The sequence below is a fragment of the Orycteropus afer genome, unplaced genomic scaffold (genome assembly GCF_000298275.1).
Source record: "Orycteropus afer afer isolate SDZICR_OR568_19922 unplaced genomic scaffold, OryAfe1.0 scaffold00221, whole genome shotgun sequence".
NCBI lineage: Eukaryota > Metazoa > Chordata > Mammalia > Tubulidentata > Orycteropodidae > Orycteropus > Orycteropus afer.
The window spans coordinates 1,371,170-1,384,361 of record NW_006921808.1 but is presented as its reverse complement, the minus strand read 5'-3'; the positions used below and the strand labels follow the sequence as shown (position 1 = coordinate 1,384,361).

At 37.0% G+C, this 13,192-nt stretch overlaps 1 protein-coding gene across 1 annotated transcript in view; it reads left to right on the top strand.

The window, feature by feature from the left end:
* Window positions 1–13,192, top strand: part of LOC103203664 (beta-galactosidase-1-like protein 2) — a 116,312-nt gene that overhangs the window by 40,607 nt on the left and 62,513 nt on the right. The window contains exons 3-6 of the mRNA XM_007948734.1: window positions 1,091–1,159; window positions 4,542–4,637; window positions 6,143–6,251; window positions 9,348–9,440. Coding sequence (XP_007946925.1) covers window positions 1,091–1,159; window positions 4,542–4,637; window positions 6,143–6,251; window positions 9,348–9,440 — 367 coding nt within the window. The remainder of the gene's footprint in view (window positions 1–1,090; window positions 1,160–4,541; window positions 4,638–6,142; window positions 6,252–9,347; window positions 9,441–13,192) is intronic.

The following is a 13,192-nucleotide window of genomic DNA, read 5'->3' as shown; positions in this document are numbered from 1 at the left end:
ATTTTTTTGGTAGCTATTGAGAACGGTATTGATTTTCTTATTTCTTTTTCAGCAATCTCTTTGCTGGTGTAGAGGAATCCAACTGATTTTTGGATGTTGAACTTATATCCTGCGACGTCCACAATATTTTTAATTTCATTTTAATTTCTAGAAGTTCCTATTGCATCTTTTTTATATATATAAATTAGATTTTTTCCCTCATTATAGTCATATTTTCTTCAACTTGATAAAGATATGGAATATGTAACAATTTTTTAATATCCTTTTCTGCAGTTTTATTGTATATATTATTTATACAATTTATTTAAATAGAATCATTTTTCCCCATATGGATTATATTTTTCTGCTTCTTTGAATCCTAGTAATTTTTTAATGGGAGCACTGGTGGTGTAGTGCCCAAGGCACTTGACTGCTAACCAGAAGGCTGGAGGTTCAAATCCATCACCCCATTCCTCAAAAGGAAGGTTGGGCAATTTCCTTCTGTAGTGATATCACCTCAGAAACCCAAGGAGGGTTCGCTATGAGTCGGGTCCCACTGGACAGTACATAACAACAACATCAACAACAACAACAGCAACAATTTTTTAATGGGTGCTGGACAGTACAAATCTTACATTGTTGTTACTTGATTTTATTTATTCATTTAAATAATTTTATATAATCCAGTCCTGTAAACTTTTTGACTCTTTCTGGTTTTCGTTTTATAGTTGTTTTCATCTGCTGCTGTTATGGATTTGGATCTAAATTTTTGTGAGGTTTCATGGCCAATTTAAAAGGGAACTTTGTGGTTGTATCCCAGAAGTCATTAAATACTCATCTATCTTACCTAATGTCTAGAATCATGGAAAAATACGTGTGTGTTGTATATGTGTGTATCTTCAAATTTTCCTTCTCCCATTTCTGAGCATTGGGAGAAGGACAATTTGAAGATAAAATACAATACACACATACAGATTTACCTATTGGAATTATCAGCCTTCTTCATTGCAGAGATAACCTAGATGCTATATTTTAAATGGAGGAGCCAATATGGAATCAGGTAGAGTAAAGTGAAACATTCTTATATATTTATGTCTTTTTTCCATTGCAGGCATGTTCCATGGAACCTCCATGAGCCAATTGAAGGACAATTTTATTTCACTAGGAACTTGGATTTAAAGTATGTGTTAATGTGTAAGTTGCCTGATTCTGTAGCTTAGAGTCAGGGACTTGACTCTGTTAAGATCAGATACAGCTCTAGGGAGAACTTTACATTCTGCTTTAAGAACCACCAGATAGTGCTGATAAATTGTGTTCCTTGGACTGAAACCCTTTGAGCAGTGATTCTGTTATTTACAGTGGAGCCTAGATCTTAGTGTCCATGGGACATTCTTACTGATAGCTGACTTAAAAATTGTACTTCAAGAATTCTACAGTTTCAGAGAAACCTGCTCTCTCAATCTATAAGAGATTTCTACGCGATAGTTTACAGGGTCTCTAAGACATAACAGAATATTAAATCCCTGGGTAGCACAAATGGTTTGTGCTCAGCTGCTAACTGAAAGGCTTGCAGTTTGAATCAAACCCACCCAGCACTCCCACAGAAACAGGGCCTGGCAATCTGCTTCTGTAAATTTTACAGAAAAGAAAACTCTATGGAACACAATTCTACTTTGTAGCACATGGGGTCACCGTGAGTCAAATAGACTCAATGGCAACAGATTTATAGTTCAAAAATTGTGTTTGGTGCTGGTGATGGGAAGATAATAAGCTTGGTGCTGTCAAGAATAAAGATTCTGTAGAGAGGAAGGCAATGATAACATATAAAGAATACGCAATCCAAAACAAGGAAATGGATCAGGGAAGACAGCAGTGAGGTTATAACTGAAAAAAACTTGATGGTGGAGCAGGAATTTATTCTCATCAGTCAGAGAATCCAGCATGGACAAAGTCAGAGATGTGACAGCAATGTATGTTAAGGCAATGTTAGCTATTGTTACAGATAAACCCCCAAATCTCACTGATTTAACACAGTAAAAGTTATTTTAATTCCAGTAAAATCTAAAATGAATACTCCCTGTGAGCATGTCTCTTTTCCAAGCAATATCTGAGAGAATCAAGTCTTTCTATCTTGTGACTCCATCATATTCAAACATAGCTTCCAAAACACCATGGCTGCATCAAGCTTGCAAATAGAGAAAAGACAGGGAGAACATTTTAGGGAATTTGGAACGTATTGATTCTTTTCACATTCTTTTGGCTGGGAGACACATGGCTACATCTAAATGTGTACGTTGCTGGCAAAGTAGTTTTGTGCTCAGGATTTATGTGCCCAGGAAGAAAAGGGAATGGGTTAGGTAATTAACTGTCTGCCACACATTGTATTTTATTTTTTTTAAATTTACTTTGTTGTTACTGTTCTGGATAATATACACAGCAAAACATATACCAATTTAACAGTTTCTACCACTCCTTGGAAGGAAGGCTGGGCAATCTACTTATGTAGTGATACTGCCTCGGAAACCCAAGGTGGGGTTGCTGTGAGTCAGGTGCGACTCAAAGGCACATAACAATAACATGTACAATTCAGTGACATTGATTATTCTTCGAGTTGTGAAAACATTCTCACCCTTTTCTCTGAGTTGTTCCTCTTTAATTAACATAAACTCACTGCCCCTTAAGGTTGCTATGTAATCTTTCAGGCTGCTTTTGTCAATTTGATTCTATATAGACAGTTCTTAAAAGAGTGTAATACTCAAGGCAGACTTTTTTTTTTTTTTTTTTTTTTACTAGTTAAACTGAACTACTATTTGGTTTAAAAAAGACTTCAGGGAATATTTTTGCTTTAAGGTTTAAAGATTATGTCAGGACAATAGTTTTAGGGATTCATCCAGCCTACTTAGCTCCAGAAAGTCTAGAGTCCATGAGAATTTGAAATTCTGTTTGGCATTGCCCCCCAGAATTCTTTCATAGAATCTTTGATCAAAATGCTCAGTAATGGTAGCCAGGCACCATCCAGTTTTTCTGGTCTCATGGCAAAGGAGGCAGTTTTTCATACAGACAGTTATTCCTGACTCTCCTTCTTCCTCTCTTGCTCCAGGTGAATAAAGACTGATTTTTGTGCCGTTTATGGCCACTTGCAAGCTTTTAAGACCCCAGGCACTACTCAATGAACCAGGAGGTAGATAGATCATAGGCACTAAAAATATTATTATGACAATGAACTGATATATTACATGAAACTATGACCCGGAGCTTCCAAACTAAAGAACCAAATCCCATGAAGTGTTTGATTGTACATAAGCAGCCAGCAGCTACTCTTTTTTATCATTATTATAAATTCATCTATCGCACAACTTTTGCCAGTTTTACTCACACATTGTATTTTGTACAAACTGAAAATAACACTGTCTGGATGCACTACAAGTTTTATGTAGATGTATTGTCAAGAAATAAAGGGGAGAGATGTCCAAGAAATGAAGGGGAGAGATACCACCCTACAGTATTTGAAATCTATTTTGAAAACATTGGGAATCTGTTGATGAATCTTAATTTAAGAAGTTATTTTTTGAAATATTATTTGGGTAGTATGTTTAAGATTGGTTAAGTTTGCATTTTTTGCAGAACCTCTGCCTGAATTCTAACTTTAGCGCTTCTATTTACTAAAAATGTGGGCTGAAGGAAACTCTGACTCCTTTGAGCTTGATTTCTTACCTGAAAAAGATGGAGAAGATATTGATACTCATCTCATAGGATTGCCATATAACATAATACATTTAAAGAATTTAGCTGTCTGGTGGTGTAGTACCAACCACACCTCAGAAGGAAGACTGGGCAATCTGTTTCCGTAGAGATACCACCTTAGAAACCTAAGGAGAGGTTGCTATGAGTCAGATCTGACTCAATGGCAGTGAATTTGATTTATTTTTTTTTACCTGATGCTTATAATCAGTAAATATTAGCTCCCCTTGTCGATAATGATATTATTATTATTATTGAAAGTAATTGGAGAAAGATTTGAAGAAGGTAAGAATGAAAGAAGGAAAACAGTCAAAGGCCATTCTCATAACTCAGGTGTGAGACAATGAGTTCTTGAACCAAGCTGGTAACAGTAGGAATGCAGAGGAATTTCAAGCTTGAAAACATTAATTAAGAAGAATAAATTTGGTTTCATAACTGACACTGAAGTGGGAAGAGGAATGAGGAGGAAACAACATTCAAGGATGGATATAACTTTCTGACTTAGGTATTTCCTAAACAGTGGTGCTATCCACAAAGACAGGAAAGATTGGGATTGGTGGAATAGATCTGGAAGAGAAGTTGGAATTTGGTTTTGGATTTCTGGACTGTCAATTTTATGTCCTGTAATGATTTGACTGAGCCCATTGCCTACTGAATGTTGGGTTTCCTGTCTAGCCAGGGCAAGGCTCCTACAAGGGACTTTTGTTGGCTACACTGGGAGTTCCACCCATTCCAAGCTCAAAAGGAAGTAAAGAGAGAGACATAGCAGAACTTCCAGGCACATTTGGATGTCTAATTATCATCATTGCTTTGTTTCCTAGGACTTTTATACTTACAGCTTCAGATGTAGGGCTGTGGGTCATTCTGTGCCCAGGCCCTTACATTGGTGTAGACCTAGACCTTGGAGGCTTGCCCAGGTAAGTTGTACTTTGAGAGTCCCTGGCCATGACCCTACATGGGCTGCAGCACATTCAAATGTAAGTCAGAATAAAGGGTTTTACATGTACTTTTTTATATGCATAATTTTTCTTCATTTAGTGACATAGAAAATGAACTTTACAATATCGGTGACTATATAGTATTTATTCTTTATCAATGTCCAACCCTGTAGTGCAGATGAGGTAGAGTACATACTAATTATTTGAATACAAATTAATGGTTACCATTTAAGCAATATCTCAATAAGTTCTAGTTACTGTAGTGGCAGCATTAATAGCAGGAAATTTAATTGATAACCTCTTTTTAAAGAGATTTAAAAAAGAAAAAAAAACCCTTCAAAACTTCTAAACAGCTTTATAAAAAATCTTATTCTAGGCTAGGGAGTCAGCAATTTTTTTCCATAAAGGGCCAGGTAGTAAATATTTTAGGCTTTGCAGGCCACATCTAGTCTTTGTCATAACTCAGCCCCGCCCTTGTAACACAAAAGGATCCATGACAATATGTAAACAGATGGGTTGGCTGTCCTTCAGAAAGGCTTTATTTACAAATGTGGAAAGCAGCCTGATTTGCCTGCTCTACATAATTTCATAGTGGCTAAGACACTTGCCTGCTAACCAGACAGTTGGTGGTTCAAACCCACCAGCCACTCCTCGGAAGGAAGGTTGGGCAATCTACTTCCGTAGTGATACTGCCTCGGAAACCCAAGGAGGGGTCGCTATGAGTCGGGGCCGACTCGACGGCACATAACAACAACAACAACAACATAATTTCATTGCTATACAACCTCTATTTACAGCTTGATGAATGAAGTGATGACTAGACTGCTAAACTACCCATGACTCAGTCCTAGACTTTTTCTTTTTATTATTATTATTTATTGTGATTTGGGTGAAGATTTACAGAGCAAATTCACTTTCTATACAGCAGTTCACATATACTTTGTCTCATGTCATTGACCACAGTTTACCACAATGCAACAGCTCCCCTCCCACTTCCTCCCCATAGTTACCTCTTCCCACTGTCCATCCCTCCATACTCTCCTGCGCCCTGAGCTGTCTCCCTGTATATAAGCAGCCCTTCCTTCTTCCATGATTGTTCTCTCCAGGATGTGTGTCTTCTTGAGGTAAATGTTTAACTTACATGCCTGTACTTTCTTTGGCTGGAAACCACAGGTGTGGGTTCAATTCCAGACCTGAAGGGCAGCTAGGGGCCATAGTCTCAGTGACTTCATCAGGCTCTATTGGACCAGAAAACCTGGTCCCCAACATCTTTTTTTTGTTGTTGTTCCCTCCAAATGATTTTCAGTTTTGTTCCACATTGTTCTCCTAGACTTTTTCTTAAGGTCGGACTAAAATCTCACAATATAAAGTCCTAGTGTGGCTGTGAAAGTTTAGGCTGTGCATTCTCCTTCAACTGCATGCTTGAACAATTTTGTACTGCTGTGTCTCATCCCAAGTCTGAATCTTGCCTTTTTCAATCCTAGCTGGTTACTCAGGGATCCAAGGATGAAGCTGAGAACAACTTACAAAGGCTTCACTAAAGCAGTAAATCTCTATTTTGACCAGCTGATTCAGAGGATAGTCTCACTACAGGTAAGATCCAATTCCCCGTCTCTTTGCCAAAGGGAAGTAATTGCCTGAATTGAATTACTGGGTAGGGCTAACATAACCAGTTTTCATTGAGTTGATTCGGACTCATGGTGACTCCATGTGTGTGAGTAGAACTATTCTCCATATGGTTTTGTTTTGCTTTATTTTATTATGTTCTCAGTGAAAGTTTACACAGCAAATTAGGTTTCCATCTAACAATTGTCTACAAAAATTATTCAATGACATTGGTTATATTTTTCACAATGTATCAGCATTCTCATTATTTCCTTTCTGGTTGTTCTGTTCACAGTAATCTAGTTTCTCTGCCCCTTTGCCCTCTCATCTTTGCTTTACAGTAAATGTTGACTTTTTGTGTGATATAGATGATTTTTTAAAGAAGTGCAGTACTCACGGGTGATATTCTTTATTTTATGAGGTGAACTTTTATTTAGCTAAAAGATGACCACAGGGAATAGTTTTGGTTAAAAGTTTAAAGAGTGCCTGAGAGCAGTAGTCTTGAGGAATCCTCTAGTCTCAACCAGTCTAACATGTCTGGATTTTTAAGAATTTGAGTTTGTTTCAAATTTTTCTCCCATTCTATCAATACCCAACTATTGTGTGATCAGAATGATTGTATTAGCTGGGAATTATCTAGTACTTGTGTTCTCAGGATAGATGAGATAATACTAATAGTGTAGTTTATAGGTCCTATAGTCAACATTTTTCCTCTGAGTCTTTGGTTTCCATGTTTTTCTTTTATTTCAGACAAGTAGAGACCAATAATTGTATTTTAGATGGCACCCCACACCCTGGAGGCTTGGCTACTAACAAAAAGCTCAAAGGTTTGAGCCCATCAGTTGCTCCATGGGAGAAAGATACACTAGTCTGCTTCTGTAAAGATTTATAGCCTTGGAAACCCTATGAGACAATTCTGCTCTGTCCTAAAGGGTTACTGTGAGTAGGAATTATCTTGATGGCAATAGGTTAGATGGCTGCTTGCAAACTTTTAAGACCACAGACACTACTCACCAAACTAGGATGTAGAACATGAAATTTATGAATTATATTATTCAAATTAACCAAGTTGTCCCACAAGACTGTGGCCTAAGCTTTCAAACCCCTTAAAGCAATCCCATGATGTGTTTAGCTAAGTCTTCAAACTCACTTGCTGTCATGGATTCGGTTCTGATTCATAGAGACCTCTCCTTGAATTTCCAAGGAGGTATCTCTGTGAAAGTAGATTGTCCAGTCTTCCTTTTGAGGAGTGGCTGGTGGATTTGAACCACCAGCCTTCTGGTTAAGTCTTAGAAGTGCCCATAACATTCCCCACTATGTGCTTTACTGTATATGTGAGTACTGTCAACCTCTAGTTCTCTCCTCATTCCTTTTCTACTCTCTAGTCTGCTGGATTCCTTTTTGGGTAGATGATAAGGGGAAGAAGAAGTAGGTTTTGAAAGTTTTTAAACGTTTTCAGTAAGTGACATGAATTTTAAAGATTTGAGAAAAACTACTTTCGGCTTTGTGGCCTCTTTTTTCTTCCCTAGCAGGGAAAAATACAGTCAGTTTATTCATTACTTGCTAAATAACTTCATATTCCAACTCTCTCCACCTAAAGTTTCTCCTAGGTCATGATGATCATAGTTTTTGGTGTGCAAGTGCTTCAATCATGCTTATACATAAGTATGGGTTTTGGTGAATTGCTACTTACATCACTGGTGTGGTCAATAGCAGTTGTCTTGTTTCTATATGCTTGGAGGGTACTTCATGGTTACCCTTTTTATCCCCAAGAAGAGGTTGAGAAGGTACAGAACTAGGCACAATGAACTTTGGCTAGGATGTAAAAGGAGCAAGATATATATAGGAAATACAATAGCTGACCAGGGATCTTGGACTGAAAAAGCTGAAAACACAGGAGATACTTGGGCATGTATGATATTGATAGAAAGGAACCAATAGAGATGGAAGATTTGAAGATATTTGCAAAAGGGCATGATTGAAACAGTGCTGTCCCAAGATAGCAGAAGGAATTGGAATCCAGCACAGAGTTGGGATTAATAGGGAACCATGAGAGACATCACCAGAGAAAGTGGCTGGAGAGGCAAATCAAACACTAAGAAAGTGGGTGTTATGGAAGAGAGCAGAAGAGAGGAAGAGAATTGCTACTAAGAGAGAAATTACGTTAAGAAACAAAATTCATGTGAACTTACAAATTACAAGGGTAATGTTGATAATGTAAATGAAATGAAAGAATGGAAGAGAGGCTGCAGTGCATAAAGACTGAATGAGCAGAGAAGAGTAAAGAGTGAGTGCAGACAATGCTTTACAAAGTGTGGTCCTGATGATGAAGAGGCCAAGAGGGTGTTAACTGTAGAGGAGATGGTTCACACAAGTTATTTTTAGCATAGGGCCTTGAGTCCATTTAATTGATAATGGAAGGGGTCAATAAAGAAGGGGATGAAGATTCGGAAGAAGGGATACTCAAAAAAGTAAAGTTTCTGTGAAATGTGAATGAGATGGCATCCAGTCAGGAGTGGCATAACCTTTAGATAGGATGAGGAACACCTTATTTATGCTTAATTAAGTCCTCATGCTTAATGTATTTAATAAAGAGAAAAAAAAGAAGCCCTAATGGTGCAGTGGTAAAACATTTGGTTGCTAACTGAAAGGCTGGCAGTTCAAACCCAAGATTGGCAGTCAATCTGCAAGAAGGAAGATGTGGCAATCTGTTTCCATAAAGATTATAGCCTTGGAAATCCTATGAAGGCAGTTCTACTCTGTGCTATAGGGTCACAGTGAGTCAGAGTCAACTTGACAGCAATGAGTTTGTTTGTTTGTTTGTTTGTTTGTTTGTTTTAGTGAGAGTTCATTATATAGGGAGTACAGGAAAGGTAGGATTCTAAGAGCACTTGACTTCCCAGAGGTGACTGCTGACTGTGGAGTGAGAGTCATTGCTAGAAATGCAGTGTAACTTGGGGTTGAGGTATGACATGTGTTATTTTTATGTCATTCTAAATACATTGTGGAACAATAAATTTTGGGAAATCCAGCCTTTTCCCACCAATAGTTTCACTCTCAAACACTCATCTCCTTGACTCTTAGTACCACAACGGAGGCCCCATCATTGCTGTGCAGGTGGAGAATGAATATGGTTCATATTATAAGGATAAAAGATACATGCGATATATTAAAAGGGTAAGTGCTCCTTTAATTTTTCTCCGTATATGCATACTTCTTTTTTTTGTTTATGGAACAAATATTTCTTGAGTCCCTGTAGCTTGCTTGTTACCATGGGATATGAAGGCAGATAAGATGTAGTGTAATTTTTTTTCCCTGTGTTTACAATCTAGAGGGTACTGAGAACCACCCACTCAATTCTAATGTGAGGCAAACGATGTTAAAATATCTTTTCTTCTGTAGATGTCACAGCTCTCTTTTGGTTCAAGTTTTCTTGATTCATACTTTTCTGTCCTTTTACTTTGAAGTTTTCTATATTAATATGTCTAAGGTGTATGTCTTGTAGGCAGCATATAATTAGAATTTGTTTTCAGTTAATCAGTGTGATAATCTTTGTCTTTTAAATGAAGTATTTAGTTTGTTTACATTTAATTATTTGCATTCAAATCTACCGTCTTGTCATTTTTTTTTTTTTTTCATTTGTTTCTTTTATATTATGGTCCTTTTTCTCTCCTTTCTTGAGTTCTTTTAGATTTATTGAATAATTTTTTTTTTTTTTAAGTGACATGGGTCAATACATTTTTTATTCCCAGTGTTCTCTCCTCTCCCCTCCCACTCTGGTAACCAACAAAGAAAGTTTCCTTCCATATATAAATCTTTCTTTGACTTTTTACAATAATGAACTAATACTATATTTGTCCTTCTGTGATTTATTTAATTCAGCATAAGGTCCCCTAAGTTCATCCATGTTATGTGGTGTTTTGCAGATGACTGAATAATTTTTAAAACTTTTTTTATGTGGTAAGTATATTGCCTATTCTGCAATATTCAAAAGTTCAGTGACTGAATAATTTTTAATTATTCCATTTTCTCCTCTACTTTCTTGTTATGTCTTCCACCTGTCTGTTGTATTGTGGTAGCTTGCATACTGCTATTATGCTGGAAATGATGCCATTGGTATTTAAAATACTAATCAGATTACCTAGGGTGAACAGGTTTCAGCAGTGTTTCCAGGACTAAGACACACTAGGAAGAAATGCCTGATGATCTATTTTCCAAAATTAGCCAGTTAAAATCTGATTGATCACAACAGAATATTGTCTGACATAGTGCTGACAGATGAACTTTTTGGTTGGAAAGCATTATACAATAGCCACAAAAAATAAATTCAAATATACCAATGGTTGTGAAAATGGTGTAGGACCAGGCAGTGTTTCATTCTGTTGTAGTTGGTGTCACCATGAGTTAGAGCGTACTCTATGGCAACTAACAACAATCTTGCTACATATTTTTCACTATTCTTTTAGTATTTGCCATAGAGATTACTGTATCCATCCTTGACTTATTGTCTAATATAAATCAAGATGTATGCCAGTTCCAGGACAATGAAAACGCCTCAGAACAGTTTAATTCCATTTCCTTCCTCCCACTTTACTAGCTATTTTTTGTCATTTCTTTTAATTCTAGATATGTTTTAGAGCACACAGGACATTATTATTGCTATTATTGTTATTATACAGTTAATATTCATTTAGATTTATTCATATAGTTTATTTATTGCTTTTTTTCCTTCTATATCTTTGAGCTTAAATCGTTCTGAACATTTTTCTCTTCCTGAAGAACACATTTTAGTATTTTCTTTCATTCAAATATGCTGGTGACAAATTATTATTATTATTTTTTTAATTTTCATTGTGATTGAGTGAAAGTTTACATAGCAAATTCATTTCCCATACAGCAGTTCAAATATGTTTTGTTTCATGATATTGTCTGCAACTCCCCACAAATAACAGCTCTTTTCCTACTTCCTCCCTGTAGTTACTTCTTTCTTTTGTGCTTCTTTCCTATGCATTCCTGCCCCCTGAGCTAGCTCCCTGTGCAAATACTGCCTTTCTATTCTCCCATGATTGATCATTATAAAGAGTGTATCAACCTGATGAAAATGTTTACTGTATATGCTTGTCTATTGTTTGGCTGGAAGCCATACTCCTGGATGTCTCATCAGGCTCTATCAGAGCAGTAAACCAAGTCTTATTTATGATTTGAGGTTTTGTTCTACATTTTTCTCCCACTCTATCTATGATCTCCTATACTGATCCCTTTCTGTGTGGTTGACAGTGGTAGCTGGGCTCCATTTAGTTCTTCTGGTCTCATGGTCATATAGGTTGAGGTTCGCATGGTCCACTAGTCCGCTGGACTAATTATTTGCATGTATCCTTGTTTTTCTTCATTCTTCTTTGCTCTGGATGAGGAGAAATGCACTGTTGTATCTAGATTGCTGCTTGCAAGCTTTTAAGACCCCAGGCTCACCAAAGTAGGATGTAGGACAATGTTTTTGTGTAGTATGTTATGCCAGTTGAGCTTGATGTCTCCTGCAACCATGGTCCTAAACCCACAGGTCCAACTACTTCCTCCCTCAGAGTGGTTGGCTGTGGCTAAGAAGTTATCATATCTTTGTCCCTTGTTAGATTTTATATATATTGTATAAATATATATAAGTATATATATATATATATATATATATATATAGACATTCTTACAACACATACAAATATGTATGTAGAATGATCATCTATCATTCTTGTATATGGTCATGGGTATATTCCCTTTTCCCTAGACATAACTGATCATTCAGCCTGGCTATCCATTTTTTATTCACAGATTAATGTTTGTTATCACTGACTATTTGTTATCTTTGTTGTTTTTATCTATTATCTACCTCTCTATGTCTTCCTTTTCCTTAGCATTATTGTGTTGATGACTCACTTTTAGTATATTGCCTTTCCCTTCACCCAAAATAATACTTGTCTCTACCTATCTAGCATTGTTCTCTCTCCTTTCCTCCCATTCCTGGTAACCAACAAAGAAAGTTTCCTTTCACATGGAAACTTTTTCTTGACTTTTTACAATAGAGAAATAATACAATATTTGTCATTTGACTGCTAACCAGAAGGCTGGAGGTTCAAACCCACCAGCCACTCCTCAGAAGGCAGGTTGGGCAATAGTGATACCACCTCAGAAACCAAAGGAGAGGTCTCTATGAGTTGGATCTGACTTGATGGCTGTGAGTTTAGTTTTGGTTTGGGGATTGACTTATTTCACTCAGCATAATGTTCCTCCAAGTTCATGTACTTTAGTCCTTAGTGTTCTAGTAATCCATTGTGTGTATGTACCATATTTTGGATATCCATTCTTCTAGTTGATAGGCACTTAGGGTGTTTGCATTAATTTGCTGTTGGGAATAGTGCTGCAATAAACATGAGTGTGCATATATCTATTCATGTCCTGGCTCTCACTTCTTTAGAATCTCAGTAAAGGGGTTGCTGCATCAGATGATATTTCTAATTCCAACTTTTTAAGGAATTGCCATACTGATTTCCACAGTGGTTGAATCTTTTTTTTTTTTTTAATTTACTTATTTTTTACTGTGATTTGGGTGCAAATTTACAGAGCAAATTCACTTTCCATACAGCAATTCACATACACTTTGTCTCAGGATATTGACCACAATTTACCACAATGCACAACTTCCCTCCCAATTCTTCCCCATAGTTACCTCTACCCTGTGTCCATCCCTCCATGCACTCCTGCCCCCTGAGCTGTCTCTCTGTGCATAAACAGCCCTTCTTTCTCCCATGATTATTCTTTCCAAGAAGTGTATCTACCTCAGGTGAATGTTCAACTCATATGCCTACCTTTTGTTTGGCTGGAAGCCACAGGTGTGGGTTCAATTCCAGACCTGAAGGGCAGCTAGGGGCCATAGTCTCAGT